This window comes from Macrobrachium nipponense, chromosome 22 (assembly GCF_015104395.2).
Source record: "Macrobrachium nipponense isolate FS-2020 chromosome 22, ASM1510439v2, whole genome shotgun sequence".
Taxonomy (NCBI): Eukaryota; Metazoa; Arthropoda; class Malacostraca; order Decapoda; family Palaemonidae; genus Macrobrachium; species Macrobrachium nipponense.
Window position 1 is genome coordinate 52,705,661 of NC_087213.1, and position 20,533 is coordinate 52,726,193.

Consider the following 20,533-nt stretch of genomic DNA (forward strand, 5'->3'; position numbering starts at 1 on the left):
CCACAGTTTACAAGTACCTTTAATCTTTCATTTTTCTCGAGATGGTCACATACTATGGGGTAATTCAGCCTCTATAACGTGAGCAGGTTATAGGTTAAAAAATCAGAGAAGTAAAAGAGTTTAAAATGAAGGTCGAAGTAAAGAGGATGGGGCAGACCCATCTGATAGTTTCATGGCCACCCATGCAAGGTCTTCATGATTCTTACAGATAGTGGTATGAAAATTTTATTTATTGCACACTTCATTATAAAATCCTAGTGCTCATTAAGCTTAGTTTATTGCACACTTTGCTAAAACTGATTTATTGCACACTTAATGATGAAGTCTAAGTGATCACTAAGTAGTAATAATGTAGATTTAGTTTATTGCATACTTGGCTACAATGAATTTGTTGCACACTTAATGATGAAGTCCAAGTGATCATTATGTAGTAATGTAAGTTTAGTTTATTGTATACTTGGCTACGATGAATTTATTGCATACTTAATGATGAAATCGAAGTGATCACTAAGTTGTGTAATGTAAATGTAGTTTATTGCATACTTGGCTACAATGAATTTATTACGCACTTAATGATGAAGTCTCAGAGATCACTAAGAGTAATAATGTAAATTTAGTTTATTGCAAACTTGCCCCCATTTTTCACACAAGAAATTAGGTCATAGTTCGTGAATGTATACAGAAAACATTATTATATAATATATTTCCCCCCATGAAACAAGACAATAAATCAGGTAATGTATGAATAGAAAGATCTGGATAATATATCATCTCTTTTTATTTTCAATTTTTTTTGTGTCATTTAATTCTCCCAGTCGTCAGAAAATGCTGAGGAATTTCAATCAGTTATGATTGTGTGTGTGTGTGTGGTGTGTGTGTGTGTGTGTGAGAGAGAGAGAGAGAGAGAGAGAGAGAGAGAGAGAGAGAGAGAGATTTTTTTGAGTGATGCCTTTAGGAGCGTGTCATATCCCTGCAAGTCAGCTTTGCATAGGAGGTCTAATGTTTTATTATTATTATTATTATTATTATTATTATTATTATTATTATTATTATTATTATTTTTATTATTATACTAAGTACACAGTTTTCAAAAACTTGATTAGTTGTCATCCCCTACCTTGATGATTTTTTTTTACTACCAATTCCCCACTAATTCTCCATTCTTTCCCACCATGGAAATAAGAGCAAGCTGATACCATGACTAAGTAAGTTTTACCAGTTAGCAGTTGAAATGTTGAGCCTTCTATGCAAGGAGCAATTTAATGTAACAATGTTATGTACAGCACAGTGTTCTAAGTTGCACTTTTTTCTTTGTTTGTATCTTTCTTCTCATTCACTTCGTCAGGAGAAACAGAAACAGCCACCTCATTCTCAGCTCAATAGAAGTGCATTCCGCTTGCTCGGGGAGTAAGCCTACAAACTACTTTGTTGTTCTTGTTGTTATTGTTGTTCTTGTTGGGGGGTTTAGGAAAGCGTAGAAAGTTCTGAAAAAGGTGTTTCGCGTTGAGTTAAAGATTATGAATTGTAGGATAGGATATTTATGCTTATTCATTAGAATGAAAATGTTAAAAATAAATGATGCGCATGTTAAACAGAACACACACACATTATTGTCTTGAAATTGCGTAGAACGTCAGGTAATTGCGGATAGAAGTAGTCTCCTGTTATTTTTTTCTTTTTCCACTTCTCAGGAATACTCTGTGTAAAGACAAGTCATACTTGTTACAAGTATGACCCTCCTGAATATTACCCCCAACCCCTTCACACTAACCCCTCCCCCTCCCCAACCCCCGGAACGAGATGTTATTCAGGACCAGTCTGACAAGTAGGTCATCCCTTCTCAGACGCTCAGGGGATACTGAGGCGTCTCGGCCACAGGCAGTCCTTTTTGTGTGGGTAATGGTATACGAGGTTATTGGGTCGTCTCACTCTCTGTTTTAGGGTGATACCGTATCCCCTTGTTTTTCAGGAGTATCCCTGTGGGATATCCCACGTCTATTTTTAGGATAGCATCCTTCTTTTGCTGTGGTAATGATTTACCTTGCTTTTTTTGGTAAGGGGATACTGGGATAACCCGTTTCTCTCTTCCTTTCAAGTGGGTACCGGGATACTACATTTTCGGGGGATACTTGGATATCACACTCCCACTCCTACTACCTTTATGCGGATGCTGGGATTCCATCTTTTCTTATTGGATGCTGGGGTCCCCTTTTTGAGGGATGCTGGAGGATACTGGGTACTGGGATGCCACCTCTTTTGATGGGATACTGACCCATTCCACCCCTTTTGCTGGGATACTGGATGATCACCATTTGATGGGACACTAACATAATCCGCGTTTTTTGATGGGATATTAGATACTGGGATGTCATCCTTTTGATGGGATACTGATAGGGGATACAAATCTTCCCATCTCCTTCGATTTTGATGCGATACAAGCTATCCTAAGAGATACAACGTTTAGATTTTATTTTCATCTGAAAGCTGACCCCTCTTTCCCTCCTGTATAAAAAAAAACAGCTCCATCTCTCTCTCTCTCTCTCTCTCTCTCTCTCTCGTCGTATTTACTCTGTCAATTCCTCAATCTTGTTTCACCTTGACCTTTCCTTCCGCTTTGAATTTTTTGGAATGTAGTTTTCTCATTCATTTTATTTTAGTTTTTCTTTCATTTTTTTTTCTCTCTCATTTCCTCTTTTTATCGCATTTCGCTTTCCACTTTTTATTATTTTTTATCTTTTTTATTTTGTTCTAATATCTTTGTTGTTATTTAGTTGCTTTTATTATTTGTCATTTCATTTTTTTTCATTTTTGGTTCTGATTTCACTCCCTCTCTTTCTCTATTGTTTTTATTATATTTACTCCATCTTCCATATCCCATCTTTAATAATTTATTTTCTCTTATATTTCTGTCGTTATTTGCTTGCTTTTATTTTGTTATTTTGTCTTTCTCTTGAATTTTGGTTCTGATTTGACATCCTGTCATTTCTATTATGTTTATTTTGTCTTTATTTTTGTCTTTCTCTTATTTCCATTCTCTTTTTTTCTCTCATTTTTGTCAATTTGACTCCCTCGATTTTTCAAGTTTTTATATAATGTTGTCCTCTATATTACTCATCCCCCCACCAAACACCCACCCCCCGCCCTCCATCCCCCTCCCCCCCAACCCTCTCGGTAAGTCATTTGCCCAGGGAAAGATATTTTGATTTTTATCTCTTCCATTTCTCTCATTTTTTTAATTTCTGTGATATTTTGATTTTGCTCTTTTCCATTTCTCTCATATTTTAATTTTTGTCATATTTTTATTTTTCTCTTCTATTCCGCTCATGTTTGGTTTTTCTGTCTTCCACATCTCTCATTTTTTTATTTCTCTCATATTTGATTTTTATCTCTTCCATATCTCTCATTTTTTTATTTCTCGCTTCCACTTCTCTCGAAATTTTATTTTTCTCTCTTCCATTTCTCTCATTTTTAAATGTTTCTCTTCCATTTCTATCACTTTTTAAGTCTTCTCTTCCATTTCTATCATTTTTTAATTTCTCTCATATTTTGATATTTCTCTCTTCCATTTCTATCATTTTTTAAAAATGTCTCTCTTCCATTTCTATCATTTTTTTAAATGTCTCTCTTTCATTTCTATCATTTTTTTAAATGTCTCTCATCCATTTCTATCATTTTTTTTAAATGTCTCTCTTCCATTTCTATCATTTTTTTTTAAATGTCTCTCTTCCATTTCTATAATTTTTTTTAAATGTCTCTCTTCCATTTCTATCATTTTTTTTAATGTCTCTCTTCCATTTCTTTCTATATTTTTTTTTAAATGTCTCTCCTTCCATTTCTATAATTTTTTTTGAAAATGTTTCTCTCTTCATTATCTATATTTTTTAAAAAGGGTCTCTCTTCCATTTTCTATCATTTTTTTTTTAAATGTCTCTCTTCCATTTCTATCATTTTTTTTTAAATGTCTCTCTTCCATTTCTATCATTTTTTAAAAATGTCTCTCTTCCATTTCTATCATTTTTTTTAAATGTCTCTCTTCCATTTCTATCATTTTTTAAAAAAATGTCTCTCTTTCCATTTCTATCATTTTTTTTAAAAATGTCTCTCTTCCATTTCTATCATTTTTTTAAAATGTCTCTCATCCATTGCTATCATTTTTTTTAAATGTCTCTCTTCCATTTCTATCATTTTTTTTAAATGTCTCTCTTCCATTTCTATCATTTTTTAAAAATGTCTCTCTTCCATTTCTATCATTTTTTTAAATGTCTCTCTTCCATTTCTATCATTTTTTAAAAATGTCTCTCTTCCATTTCTATCATTTTTTAAAAATGTCTCTCTTCCATTTCTATCATTTTTTTAAAGTGTCTCTCTTCCATTTCTATCATTTTTTTTTAAAGTCTCTATCCATTTCTATCATTTTTTAAATGTCTCTCTTCCATTTCTATCATTTTTTTGTTTTTAAAGTCTCTCTTCCCTTTCTATAATTTTTTTAAAGTCTCTCTTCCATTTCTATCATTTTTTTTAAATGTCTCTCTTCCATTTCTATCATTTTTTTAAAAATGTCTCTCTTCCATTTCTATCATTATTTTAAAATGTCTCTCATCCATTGCTATCATTTTTTTTAAATGTCTCTCTTCCATTTCTATCATTTTTTTAAATGTCTCTCATCCATTGCTATCATTTTTTTAAAATGTCTCTCTTTCATTTCTATCATTTTTTTAAAATGTCTCTCTTTCATTTCTATCATTTTTTTAAAATGTCTCTCTTCCATTTCTATCATTTTTTTAAAATGTCTCTCTTTCATTTCTATCATTTTTTTTTAAAATGTCTCTCTTCATTTCTATCATTTTTTTTTAAAAATGTCTCTCTTCCATTTCTATAATTTTTTAAAAATGTCTCTCTTCCATGCTATCATTTTTTTAAAAATGTCCTCTCTTCCATTTCTATATTTTTTTAAAAATGTCTCTCTTCCATTTCTATAATTTTTTAAAAATGTCTCTCTTCCATTTCTATAATTTTTTAAAAATGTCTCTCTTCCATTGCTATCATTTTTAAAAAATGTCTCTCATCCATTTCTATAATTTTTTTTAAATGTCTCTCTTCCATTTCTATCATTTTTTTTAAATGTCTCTCTTCCATTTCTATCATTATTTTAAAATGTCCTCTCAATCCATTGCTATCATTTTTTTTTAAAATGTCTCTCTTTTCATTTCTATCATTTTTTATTTTTTAAAAATGTCTCTCTTCCATTTCTATCATTTTTTTTACAAAATGTCCTCTCTTTTCCATTTCTATAATTTTTTTTTAAAATGTCTCTCTCTTCCATTTCTATCATTTTTTTAAAAAATGTCTCTCTTCCATTTCTATCATTTTTTTTAAATGTCTCTCTTCCATTTCTATCATTTTTTAAAAATGTCTCTCTTCCATTTCTATCATTTTTAAAAAATGTCTCTCTTCCATTTCTATCATTTTTTTAAATGTCTCTCTTCCATTTCTATCATTTTTGAAAAATGTTTCTCTTCCATTTCTATCATTTTTTAAAAATGTCTCTCTTCCATTTCTATCATTTTTTTTAAATGTCTCTCTTCCATTTCTATCTTTTTTTAAAATGTCTCTCTTCACCTTTCTATCATTTTTTTTAAATGTCCTCTCTTCCATTTCTATCTTTTTTAAAATGTCTCTTCCATTTCTATCATTTTTTAAAATGTCTCTCTTCCATTTCTATCATTTTTTTTAAATGTCTCTCTTCCATTTCTATCATTTTTGAAAAATGTCTCTCTTCCATTTCTATCATTTTTTTAAAATGTCTCTTCCATTTCTATAATTTTTTTTAAAATGTCTCTCTTCCATTTATCGTTTTTTAAAAATGTCTCTCTTTCATTTCTATCATTTTTTTAAAATGTCTCTCTTTCATTTCTATCATTTTTTTAAAATGTCTCTCTTCCATTTATCGTTTTTTAAAAATGTCTCTCTTCCATTTCTATAATTTTTTTTAAAATGTCTCTCTTCCATTTCTATCATTTTTTAAAAATGTCTCTCTTCCATTTCTATCATTTTTTTAAAATGTCTCTCTTCCATTTCTATAAATTTTTTTATAAAATGTCTCTCGTTCCATTTTTCTATCATTTTTTAAAAAGTCTCTCTTCCATTTTTCTATAAATTTTTTTTTTAAATGTCTCTCTTCCATTTATCGTTTTTTAAAAATGTCTCTCTTCCATTTCTATCATTTTTTTTAAATGTCTTTCTTCCATTTCTAGCATTTTTTTAAAATGTCTTTCTTCCATTTCTATCATTTTTTTAAAATGTCTTTCTTCCATTTTTATCATTTTTTTTAAATGTCTCTCTTCCATTTCTATCATTTTTGAAAAATGTCTCTCTTCCATTTCTATAATTTTTTTTAAAATGTCTCTCTTCCATTTCTATCATTTTTTTAAAATGCCTCTCTTCCATTTCTATCATTTTTGAAAAATGTCTCTCTTCCATTTCTATAATTTTTTTTAAAATGTCTCTCTTCCATTTATCGTTTTTTTAAAAATGGTCTCTCTTCCATTTCTATCATAAAATGCCTCTCTTCCATTTCTATCATTTTTGAAAAAATGTCTCTCTTCCATTTCTATAATTTTTTTTAAAATGTCTCTCTTCCATTTATCGTTTTTTAAAAATGTCTCTCTTCCATTTCTATCATTTTTTTAAAATGTCTTTCTTCCATTTCTATCATTTTTTTAAAATGTCTTTCTTCCATTTCTATAAAATTTTTTTAAAATGTCTTTCTTCCATTTCTATCATTTTTTTAAAATGTCTTTCTTCCATTTCTATCATTTTTTTTAAAATGCCCTCTCTTCCATTTCTATCGTTTTTAATTTCTCTTCATTTACTTTTCTCTCCATTTCTCTCATCTGGAGAGAGAGAGAGAGAGAGATAGAGAGCGAGAGAAGTCCGCGGAGAGAGAGTATAGTGAGATAAGGAGCACGAGAGAGAGAGAGAGTGAAAGAGATAAAGATTATCGACTACAAGATACAAATATATATATATATATATATATATATATATATATATATATATATATATATATATATATATATATATATATATATATATAGGGTAAAAAACCGCATGGTTCAGGGTGGACCATGTACGATCAGCGTGAACAACCCCCCCCAAAAAAAGTACATTATAACGCGTCCTGACATCGGAGATGGGCATCAGTCGCGACTTGTTGTTGGTGAGAAACGGAGCTAAAGACCTCTACTCCGGTGTCAGGACGCGTTATAATGTACTTTTCTTGGGTTGTATACATTGATCGTACATGGTCCACCCTGTACCATGCGGTTTTTACCTATGTGTGTGTGTTGTGTGTGTGTATATATATATATATATTATATATATATTCTTATATTGTATCGTGTAGTCGATAATCTTTATCTCTTTCACTCTTTCTCTCTCTCGTGCTCCTTATCTCACTAGAGAGAGAGAGAGAGCGACTGTTTTGAACGTGGGATCGTCGCTTGAAGAGACTTAATGTTTATTATTTCTTTTTCTTCTCTCTTCTCTCTCTCTCTCTCTCTCGCTATATATATATATATATATATATATATATATATATATATATATATATATATATATATATATATATATATATGTATATATATATATATATATATTATATATGTATATATATATATATATATATATATATATATATATAATATATATAGCGAGAGAGAGAGAGAGAGAGAGAGAGAGAGAGATAAACATTAAGTTCTCTTCAAGCGACGACCCCACGTTCAAAACAGTCGCTCTCTCTCTCTCTCAAGGAGACAGAGAGGCTGAGGAGGAGACTGGACTAGACATGCACACGTCCAAAAGAATGTCACGTTCCTGTAGGATGGGAGGGGGAATAAAGGGGGTCGGGGGGGGGGGGGATTCTCTAGGATAGGACTGAATTGCGAAGATTGGCTCCTGAGGTTAATTTGGAGAGAGAGAGAGAGAGAGAGAGAGAGGGAGGGTGGGACCCCGGGCTCTCATCTGCTGCTGCTGCTGACCACCAGTCGACCCATCTATGAATGAGCATCGAGGTCAAGCAAAGTGAAATATGGGGTGTGAGGCTAGCAACCTCATCTCGGGAGGTTCAAATATTTTGACACCGTCCTGTTGAAGGTCAAGGGCGACCTAGGACAGTCGACTGACCACCAGGTACGTCATTGACTGGCTATCCTCTCAGTTGTAAAGAGAATTTAATTAGCCTCCGTAGGGGCCTATACTAGTGCCGTCAGTGCACCTCATGCGGTGCACTGTAGGCATTACTTGAGGTTTTTTGTAGCATCCCTTCGGCCCCTAGCTGCAACCCCCTTTCATTCCCTTTACTGTACCCTCGTTCGTATTCTCTTTTTTTCCATCTTTCTATCCATCTTCTAGTGTAACTGCGAGGAATTCCTCCTGTTACACCTTTCAAACCCTTTTACTGTCAATTTCCGTTGTAGCTCTGAATGACCTTATGGGTCCCAGGGCTTGGCCTTTGGCCTAAATCGATATTCTATTCAAATTGATTACCGTCAACTCCAGGAGTGACACGTCTTTCACTTTCCAGGCTCCGGCATGCGCGCGCGCTCGTACTTATGAATATTTAATGTAATAACAAAACGTAAGGAAAATAACCTATTTTTCTTCCAGACTTCAGCGAAGCCGCATCTGCCCCTTTTTTTCTCTCTTTCTCTCTCATACGACTTTTTTAATGGGCCTCCCAACATATGAAATAGCGTTTTTCCCTACTCAAACTTGAACCTCACTCGAGGAGTCCCGCTTTTTGGGCGTGACGGGGCGGGGGTGGGGGTGGGGGGATCTTAATGAACTGGCGGACGGTGCCCACACACACACACACAAAGAACTGCTGTCCCGCTGGAATTTAAAATGTGCAAAACCTCAAACAACATCTCTGTACTTAATTCCAACCTTCTCTACATTACTAAGACACCTTAAGCCTCCGTTCGTCAAACCCCATCAAGTCAACCTTCTTGTTGCTATAGTAGATTCACATCAACCGTGCATTTGGTGTCTAGGCCAGTCCCTTACGACGCTCCTGACTGGCTGTTGATAAGCCAATCACAGGGCTGGAAACTCTCAGTCTCTCTCAAGCGTTCATATTGGCAGGATGTATGTTGAAACACGTACTCCTCAGGAGAGGTGGAATATAGATCCTACCCATGTGCACTCTCGAGAGAGACTGAGAGTTTCCAGTCCTGTGACTGGCTTATCAACAGCCCATCAACAGCGTCGTAAGGGACTGGTCTAGACATCAAATGCACGGTTGATGTGGATCTACTATAGCAACAAGAAGGTTGACTTGATGGGGTTTGACGAACGGAGGCTTAAGGTGTCTTAGTAATGTAGAGAAGGTTGGAATTAAGTACAGAGATTTTGTTTGAGGTTTTGCACATTTTAAATTCCAGCGGGACAGCAGTTCTTTGTGTGTGTGTGTGTGTGTGTGTGTGTGTGTGTGTGTGTGGGTGGGTGGGTGGGTGGGTGGGTGGGCGTGCTAACAGACGTCTGATAAAGAGACTATTACCTCATCGAGGCCTTCCTGTTTTAAATGTTTTAACAGCAAACAACCAAGTACTCAATTAACTCTTGAGGTCAACAGAGGCTCAAAGGACTTAAATAAGTAAAATGAGAATATTTTTTGTGGAGAGGGGATGTACTAGTTTGTGGTCTTTGCAATCTCCAAATACCCCTCGTTCCATTAACTGATTTGCCCAAGTACCAGGAATCGTCATTTTCCTGAGACTCTGAGGCCTTGAGGAGGCTTTTTGGGATAAGAAGTCTGTTCGTTCTTTACTTCTTAAACTTATTCCATGACCACAAAGAGAAAATATGGATATCATTGTTTGCATGGCTTTTGATGGACTCAGGTTTGTCCTGGTGCCAATACAGAGGTCTTCTGTAGTCAATAGTTCCTACTGTCATGTAGCTACTCTCTTTTTGTCAAAGGGACTTCCTCTCCAAAATATTTGACAGATTAAGCTTCAATGTTTCTTACTTTATAAGTTGGGCACGCACTGTCTTTTGCCCCTTCCTCTTCAAATATTTTGACAGGTTAAGCTTCAATGCTGTTTCTTGATTTATATGAAGGGCACTGTCTTTTACCCCTTCCTATCCAAACGATTTCACGAATAAACTTAAATGTTTCTTACACTATAAGAAAGGCACTGTCTTTTGCCCCTTCCTCTTCAAAATATTTGTCAGGTTAAGCTTCATTGCTTCTTACTTTATAAGAAGGGCACTGTCTTTTGCCCCCTCCTCTTCAAAATATTTGATAGGTTAAGCTTCGATGTCTCTTACTTGATCTCTTACTTAATAAGAAGGGCACTGTCTTTTGCCCCTTCCTCTCCAAAATATTTGACAGAATAAACTTAAATGTTTCTTACACTATAAGAAAGGCACTGTCTTTTGCCCCTCCCCCTTCAAAATATTTGACAGGTTAAGCTTCAATGTTTCTTACTTTATGAAAATGGCACTGTCTTTTGCCCCTTATTTCACCAAAAACCTTTGGATCAGGATTTATCACTGCTGACGAGCCTGTCCTTGGGCCTAGTAATAATCAAGTTCCCTTCTATTAATATTTCATTCTTCAAAGTCATTCAGAGTGCTGGGGTCCTCTCAGGGTCTCCCTATTTATCATCTATTTTAGCTTCAGCACTGTATGGCTTTAGTTTCTTTTCTCTCGAACACTTAGGAACTGTCATCTCTATCTTGGCTCTTTCGAGGGTATTAAATATGATAAGGCAAAATGCCATTTCAGTGCATTCATTCCTTCTTGCTTAACTTTCTTTACGATGGAAATTTGTCATTAATATAAGGCATGAACACAGCAAGAGGCCATTTAAGTAAATTGCTCCCTTATGGATTTATGCTTCTTGAACAGGTAATTTACAGTATCTCATCAAATGGCTCCGTTTTCCTTACACTTAATCAAGTTGAAACCACTGAGCAATATATAATTCAAACTCTTTGGGAGAGCAAGTTTAAGATATCTTGACATACACTCTTCAAGCCATTTAAGCTAATGGTAAACACCTGTCTTCAGAATGCATTCCTTTTCTTGATACCTGTCACCTTGAACAAATTCTCACCTATTTTGGTTTTCAAGACACCTAAAGATTGAAGAGAAACAGATGGGTTTACCCATCAATGTTGCAAAGGTGTCCGGGTTCCTCTCTCCAAATTTCAGAACATTTTGCCATTTTGGTTTCATAAGTAGCAGCATTCTTGCTGATGACCAATATTCCAGAGACTTGTATTAGGCCTGATTTCAACAATTACTAGACAATTCTAAGGATTAAATTCTAAGGTTCCTTAGAATTTAATCCTGTAGGCCTGAAATAAGGAGCGATTTGGCCATAGGAAATATTTAGGTATCGATGACAGAAGAACCTTGACAATGGGTATGAATCCAGCTGATGAAGGTTACTCACTTGATCTCTTACATTGTTGTGCTGACAGACTTTCCAATGAATCTTGGCCTATCTTGTCTGGTGTTTCACAAGGTAGTCTTCTGAGACCATTATTGTATCTTTGTTTTGTTAGTGATTTGTCTGCTTAGCAGGTGATTAGTGCTTACCTCTCGTTTTCCAAAGATTAGTCCGTGCTTCTTGCTTTGTAGAGAATAAGTACATATTGCTTCTTCACGCGGAATCAGTGCGTGCTACTCACTTTGCAGAACAAGTGTCACATTCCGCTAATGTACCACTAAGCCCCATTGCCCAGTGCCCGAGACTTTCATTCCCTTTACTATCAGATTGCGGAATGGTCTACCAGCCACTATTAATTGATGTCGACGCTCATTTGTCGAAGAGTGGCTGTAATCCTGAATTGGAAGACGTTTAACTGTCATATTTGATTGATGACATCTGTTACTGCTTATGCTCATATATTTACTATCTTTTAATAGGTTCTCGTTTTTGAACGTGAAGGAATCCTCTCTTGTGAGACCTTGATTGCAGGATAAGAGCCCTTTTAAACATTTGGAATGTATGAAGAAATATGTTTAGGACGGTAAGTAACGTCACTAGATTTGGGACATGACGTCTCCTCGACCCTCTTGTATAAATATCGACTTTCTTGACGGTGTGGATACACTAATAATAATAATAATAATAATAATAATAATAATAATAATAATCATAGGAGCACTAGGCACGATCCCACGTACCCATAATCATAGGAGCACTAGGCACGATCCCAAGATCCCTGAAAAGGAATCTAGAAAAACTAGACGCTGAAGTAGCTCCAGGCCTCATGCAGAAGGCAGAAGAGTGTGATCCTAGAAACGGCACACATAGTAAGAAAAGTGATGGACTCCTAAGGAGGCAGGATGCAACCCGGAACCCCACACTATAAATACCACCCAGTCGAATTGGAGGACTGTGATAGAGCAAAAAAAAAATAATAATAATAATAATAATAATGATAAAAATAATAATAATAATAGTGAGGTCACCATAATGATCTCACATTTATTTCCCTAAGATTCAATTCTATGAGATTCAGGATCTGTGAGGATTTTCCTTATAATTTTAGAGATCCTGACAATTTCAGAGGTCCTCACTTTTTCAGAGATCCTGTCAATTTCAGAGATCTGCGCAATTTCAGAGGTCCTCATTTTCAGAGGTCCTCGCTTTTTCAGAGATCAGCACAATTTCAGAGGTCATCACTTTTTCAGAGATTACACAATTTCAGAGATCCTGACAATTTCAGAAGTCCTCAGTTTTTCAGAGATCCTGACAATTTCAGAGGTCCTCACTTTTTCAGAGATTCTGACAATTTCAGAGATCCTGACAATTTCAGAGAGCCTGACAATTTCAGAGATCCTCACTTTCAGAGGTCCTCACTTTTTCAGAGATCCCGACAATTTCAGAGGTCCTCACTTTTTCAGAGATTCTGACAATTTCAGAGATCCTGACAATTTCAGAGAGCCTGACAATTTCAGAGATCCTGACAATTTCAGAGAGCCTGACAATTTCAGAGGTCCTCACTTTCAGAGGTCCTCACTTTTTCAGAGATCCCGACAATTTCAGAGATCCTCACTTTTTCAGAGATCCTGATAATTTCAGAGATCCACACAATTCCAAGGACCTCACTTTTTCAGAGGTCCTGGCAATTTCAGAGATCCTGACAATTTTAGAGGTTCTCCCTTTTCAAGAGATTCTGACGATTTTAAAGGTCCTCACAGGGTCCCTAGATCCCTCATTCATCTTCAGCTCCAATCTACTGTTACAGTAGAAGTTCGAGATCAGCCTCGGGTAACGAGATCTTCCACTTTAAGCAGCAGCATGAATGACCTCGTTTCGACGAAGCTTATAATAAAAAAAAACTATTTATCAATGACATTTTCCAGCTATTTTCGATGAAAAGAAATTCGACGTCCCTGCCCATTGTCCGATGGCTCATCAAAGGACTCGTTTGCGTTGCGTTGAATTCGTCAGGAGATTCCTTTTTATATATATATATAAAAAAAAAGAGCTTTTGAAAATCGCGACGCACAATTATGTAAACTTCTCTGTACTGGCTAATGCGGGCGTTGCGCTGGAAAAAACGCATCGTTAAGGTTTTTTTATTTTTCTTTTTTTTTTTAACGAGCGTTTATGTCTCGGAGGGAAAGTATGCATACGGCCTCGCGGAATTCTACGTAGTTTTGGTTTTGATGATTGTGCATTTTTCTTGTGGTCAGTAGCTGTCTACCAAAATATTTCTGGTTAGAAAATTATTATTATTATTATTTTTTTTTTTTTGCTCTATCACAGTCCTCCAATTCGACTGGGTGGTATTTATAGTGTGGGGTTCCGGGTTGCATCCTGCCTCCTTAGGAGTCCATCACTTTTCTTATTATGTGTGCCGTTTCTAGGATCACACTCTTCTGCATGAGGCCCGGAGCTACTTCAGCCTCTAGTTTTTCTAGATTCCTTTTCAAGGATCTTGGGATCGTGCCTAGTGCTCCTATGATTATGTGTACGATTTCCACTGGCATATCCCATATCCTTCTTATTTCTATTTTCAGATCTTGATACTTATCCATTTTTTCCCTCTCTTTCTCTTCAACTCTGGTGTCCCATGGTATTGCGACATCAATGAGTGATACTTTCTTCTTGACTTTGTCAATCAACGTCACGTCTGGTCTGTTTGCACGTATCACCCTATCCGTCCTGATACCATAGTCCCAGAGGATCTTTGCGTGATCGTTTTCTATCACTCCCTCAGGTTGGTGCTCGTACCACTTATTACTGCAAGGTAGCTGATGTTTCTTGCACAGGCTCCAGTGGAGGGCTTTTGCCACTGAATCATGCCTCTTTTTGTACTGGTTCTGTGCAAGTGCCGGGCATTCGCTTGCTATGTGGTTTATGGTTTCATTTTTCGTATTGCACTTCCTACATATGGAGAGATGTTATTTCCGTCTATCGTTCTTTGAACATATCTGGTTCTTAGGGCCTGATCTTGTGCCGCTGTTATCATTCCTTCATGTTTTTCCTTCTTTAGCTCTCCCCTCTGTAGCCATTGCCAATTGTCATCGCTGGCTAGTTCTTTAGTCTGTCTCATGTATTGTCCGTGCATTGGTTTGTTGTGCCAGTCCTCTGTTCTGTCTGTCATTCTCCTGTCTCTGTATATTTCTGGGTCTTCGTCTACTTTTATTAGTCCTTCTTCCCATGCACTCTTTAGCCACTCGTCTTCACTGGTTTTCAGATATTGCCCCAGTGCTCTGTTCTCGGTGTTGACGCAGTCCTCTATACTTAGTAGTCCTCTCCCGTCCTTTCTTTCGTGTTATGTATAGTCCTTGTCCGTATTTGCTCTTGGGTGGTAGTGCTTTGTGTATTGTCATATGTTTCCTGGTTTTCTGATCTATGCTGCGGAGTTCTGCCTTCGTCCATTCCACTATTCCTGCGCTGTATCTGATTACTGGCACTGCCCATATGTTTATGGCTTTTATCATATTTCCAGCGTTGAGTTTTGACTTGAGTATCGCCTTGAGTCTCTGCATATATTCTTTCCTGATCGTGTCCTTCATCTCTTGGTGTTTTATTATTATTATTATTATTATTATTATTATTATTATTATTATTATTAGTGCCAGTAACCATCACACCCCTGTTGTGAGCTCAGAGAATTCTATTACACCTCTGTTGTGGGCACAGTGAATACTGCTCCCTTCCTCTAAGACGACTGTTCCTGTTTTGTTATAAACAAGGTATATTTTGAGAATGGCTGAATGAATTTCCATGAAATTTGATAGAAATAATCTCTGACTGATGCCCCCCAGTGTGTACACTTTTGGTAGACATTATAAAGATTTGCCCACACCACATCTTCATTGATGCCCTCAAACGTCAATGATTTGGAGAGGGTACCACGAGGAATCATGTAGCCAGTTTTAATCAAAATCCGATAATTATTTCCCATTTCATTTTATAGATATGAGTTATTATTTTTTTCATCTGCCATTATTATTATTTTCATTATTATTAGATTATTCTTTAAACAAAGTAATTTTAGTCTACTATTAGTTATATAGAGAGGGTAACTCAAGGAATTATTTAACCAGTTTGAATCAAATTCGTTAACTAATTTCTACGTCAATTTTTAAACGAAAGTTGATATTTTTATTATTATTATTTTATTTTTGTCATGACTGTATACATTATTAAAATATTCTTGAAGCGAGGCAATCATCGTCTGCTGATTCATTTTTTCCTGAACCACTGAACTTTAAGAAAAACTGAACTTTAAGAAAAAAAACTTTCACTTGATTTTTTGCCGAGTTAAAACAATGAATGAAGCTTTCTTCCTCAACTTTCGAAGTCGCTGCAGTCTTGTTAGGAGTTTTTCTCCTGGACACACACACACACACACACACACACACACCACACACACACACACACACTGTATTCCCATTGTTTCTTTCGTGCCTGCATTTTTCATTCTTCAGCGGCTGTTGTGAAAAAATTATTTCCTCGCTCGGACTGATGAACTTCGCGGTCGGGAGAATTCACGCTGTAAAAAATAAAACTGCGTTCACGCCCTTACGACTCACACTTGCACGCTCTCTCTCTCTCTCTCTCTCTCTCTCTCTCTCTCTCTCTCTCTCTCTCTCTCTCTGACAGACTTTTGCTGGCGTACTACTCTCTGTCTCCCACTCTGTCCCTGAATCTCTCTCTCTCTCTCTCTCTCTCTCTCTCTCTCCTCTCTCTCTCTCTCTCTCTCACAGTTTAAAAGAAAACTAGACAAAATCATTAGAAGGACACTGAATGCACAGTAAAACCTGCTCCTAGAGATAAGCGAGCACACGATGTCTCCTCTTAGAATGGACTAATAAGTCTTTGAGACATCCTAATCCTCATAACTCTCTCTCTCTCTCTCTCTCTCTCTCTCTCTCTCTCCGTAGAAAGGGGAGAATGAGGAGGAACTTGTAATTAACAGGTCCAAGGAAGGGCAATGTAGAGGGGAGGCCGAATCTAGCGACGAGGGCGCTGGAATTGATAGCCGGAACTGCTAAATTTAGCGAAAGGGCCCATAGCGCGATGAAGGGGTCATCCAGGCATCGTGACGCCAGGTTATTGAATTAGATCAATCAGTTGTTGATCCTTGCTGTTCCGGGGCTCTGATGTTTTATAATGAAAGGACCTGGTGTTTTTAATTTGTCAATTTTCATTATTAGTGGTAATTGCACGTTTTCATTGTAGAAGGCTAGTTCATTGTCAATATGCTTTGCTTATTTTTAACATTTTAATAATGGCTATGTACTTCAACGTTATTCTCTCCATTATCATTTTTATCCTTTTAGTGCACGCGTTTATGACAAAAATGACAATGTCTAAGTTCCAAGATTTCAATTTCCAGAATGCTTTGCTTGTCTGACGTTATTACAGGCCAAATTTACTATTTACTAAATTTTCATTTATATCTTTACTTAATTATCTATTCCGGAAAGCAGTGGGCATGAGAAGATTTTTACATTAAGCATCAGTTTCCCCCCTTCGTTTTTAAATTCATCTATGCTTCATCTCTGTTCATTTTTCAATTTCTTTTACATTTTACATTTCATACAGTCTTGATCATCAGTTCATTATGACAGTTACGAAATGAAAACACATTAACTCATTTAAGTTCACTCGTAGAATCGAAGCTAGGAAATTGCTTGTTATACTTTTTGCTTGCTGTGGGAGAGAAATAAAAAGTGTCTCAGTTACGTAAGACACTCTGAAGAGTTTCAGTGCTTGTTATATTTCTTGCTTGCTTTGGAGAAGAAATGAAATTGTCTCAGTTTTTTAAGACACTCTTGAGAGTTTCACTGCTTGTTATATTTTATGCTTGCTTTGAGAAATAAAAAGTGGCTCAGTTCTTTAAGACACTTTGAGAGTTTCATTGCTTGTTATATTATGTGCTTGTTTTGGAGAAATGAAAAGTTTCTCAGTTCTTTAAGACACTTTTGAGAGTTTCAGTGCTTGTTATATTATGTGCTTGTTTTGGACAAGAAATGAAAAGTGTCTCGGTTACTTAAGACACTCTTAAGAGCACCTGGAGAAAAGACAGGAGCATCTCTCCTCTTGAGTGTGAGTATACAGGGACCCGGATTTACGGAATGTGTCTTCGAGTCTATTTCCGGGTTCCCCTGACCTCGCGTTTTGTTTACATTCTTAAGCTTTTGCCCCCCCACCCCCAAAAAAACCCTGTGAGTAAACTATATATTTACCTCCTTTTGTTTTTCGATCATTTTCAGGTAAGTTTACCACAGCCATGGAAGAGACATTCCCACGTGAGTATCGTCGAGAGGTTTATTTTTTTCATTTTTAACTTTAGACTAATCTCCCTATAGTACGTGTGTGGATCTCAGTCTTGAAGGAGACTCTGTGATGTAGATCGTGATTGTAAGTAACAATTTGCCTCATTTCTTAATCTAGTGTTGCTGGTTTTTATGTTGTCTGTTATTTTACTAATTTTAATTATTTTCTTGAAGGTTTATGGTAGTTTTAGAGGCACCTTCTGTGTAGACTATAGTAGATTCACATCACCCGTGCATCTCTTGTCTAGGCCAGTCCCTTAAGACGTTCCTAATTGGCAGTTGATAAGCCAATCACAGGGCTGGAAACTCAGTCTCTCGAGAGAGTTCACATAGACAGGATGTATGTTCCACCTCCCCTGAGGGACACGTCTTTCAGGAGAGGTGGAACATACATCCTGCCTATGTGAACTCTCTCGAGAGAGACTGAAGGTTTCCAGCCCTGTGGTTGGCTTATCAACAGCCAATCAGGAGCGTCGTGAGGGACTGGCATAGACGTCAAATGCATAGTTGATGTGAATCTACTATAGTTGGTGCGAGTTAGTAAAAATACCCCCTATACTAATACATTCTTTTGTGTTTCAATATTATGTTCAGCCATTTCCTGTCGTATTTCTGCCGAATGCCACATTTGATATTAAAATAATAATTCAAGAAAATGTCATGATTTTACAGAAGATTATTATTTTATATTATGTTAATTAGGAAGATATTATTGTAATGAGGCGTGTCCCTGGTATCTCTTATAATATGAAATTATGAAGAAAAAAAAGAAGGAATTCAAAAGAATCTTTACAGAATATATTCAGAATTGATATATAATTATAAATAGATAAATGTGGACAGATAGGTAGATAGATAGATGGATGGAGAGTTGGATAAATAAGTAAATAAATAAATGAATGAGTAAATAAGTAGATAGATAGATAGATAGATAGATAGAAAGAGAAGGATCGATAGATAAGGAAATAGAAAAGTAAGCAGATATAGATATATAGATAGATAGGTAGCTAGAAAGATGAATAAATAAATAACTAGAGAGATAAATAAACAAATAAATACATAAATAAAGCTATATAGATAGGTGTATAAATAAATAGATAGATAGACAGGTAAATAGATAGAAAGAGAGAAGAATCGATAGATAAGAAAATAGAAAAAATAAATAGATCGATAGATATATAGATAGATAGGTAACTAGCGAGATAAATAAATAAGTAAATAAGTAAAGCTATGTAGATAAATATATAAATACATAGAGATGTATAGATAGGTAAATAAAGAAACAGAGAGATATCTAAATAAATAGGTCTATAGAGAGATAAATAAATAAATAATTAGAGGGAAAAACAAATGAATAAATAGATAGGTGAATAAATAGGTGGATAGACAGATAAATAAATAAAAAATTAATAAGTATAAACATACAAACATAGATTGGATATCAGTCCAAAATGGTTCCAGGACCCAGGAAGCATTGCCGAAATGTCTTCTTCTTCTTCTTCTTATGAAGACCCCGCTAACCCGTGTCTCTCTCTCTCTCTCTCTCTCTGCCCTTATTGTTAAGGGGTCCTCGCCCCTAGATTAAATTCAGGGGCTGTGGGGTCGCTATCAGATCGGTTTAGCATTATTACGTCAAGGGGGGCGAAGCCCCTGGAGCTGTCTCGTTGGCATTTAGCGAGAGCTCCTGCTATTTTGCATTGGGGGCGTGTCTGTATATATATATATATATATATATATATATATATATAATATATATATATATATATATATATATATTTATGTGTGTGTGTGTGTGTATTGAACAGTTCAGGCAAAGATAATACAAACAAACCTTTTTACATTCGTGCGAGACAGTCCGTGGTTGACTGAGCTCTCTCTCTCTCTCTCTCTCTCTCATATAAATCCTCAACTCGTGCATAGGGAAGAGGTCGCCATCTTCAGAGAGGCCACTTGGGGTCAGTGAAGCAAAAAAAAAAAAAAAAAAAAGAAAGCAGTGAGGTAGGGTGAGAGTGGTTAGGTCTGAGATGGTTGTGGGAGAGAGAGAGAGAGAGAGAGAGAGAGAGAGAGGGGAGGTGGGTATTTTGAACCCTCCTCCCCCTTTCTTGTTGGGGGTCATTTGTTTGGGGGGGTGTGCGGGGGGAGGGGAGAGGGGGTTTCCCAAGACACCAACAAACAATTCATTTCATTTTGCCCCCAACCCCAAACTTCAGTTTACTGAAGTTGCTACCTTTGATACGTCCCTGAGATGTACCGCAATTCTTCAGTAGGAACTCTCTCTACCTCCCTCCTCCTCCTCCTCCTCCTCCTCCTTCCCTCCTCCTCCCCCAGATATCCTGCAATTCTTCAACAGGAATCTCTGCCTCTTCCCTCTCCTCCTCCTCCACCTTCTGTAAATATAGCCTTCTTAAGATGGATCGTATATCACATATGTTATGGAATCAGCTGTTCTCCTTCATTCTGTATGTAATGCAGAAGTCAGTATATACGTACACGCACACACACACACACACGCATATATATATATATATATATATATATATATATATATAGATATATATATATATGATATATATATATATATATAGTATATAGTATATAGTATATATGTATATATATATATATATATATATATATATAGATATATATAATATATATATCTATATATATATATATATATATATATATATATATATATATATAAATGATATATAT

At 35.8% G+C, this 20,533-nt stretch overlaps 1 protein-coding gene across 3 annotated transcripts in view; it reads left to right on the forward strand.

The window, feature by feature from the left end:
* The window catches only part of LOC135198639 (uncharacterized), a 314,250-nt gene that overhangs the window by 86,019 nt on the left and 207,698 nt on the right, over positions 1-20,533 (forward strand). Inside the window, exon 2 of one of the 3 annotated variants that reach the window (XM_064226411.1) lies at positions 17,759-17,794. The exons of the other annotated variants lie outside the window; for them this stretch is intronic. Coding sequence (XP_064082481.1) covers positions 17,759-17,794 — 36 coding nt within the window. The remainder of the gene's footprint in view (positions 1-17,758; positions 17,795-20,533) is intronic. 3 annotated transcript variants of the gene reach the window in all.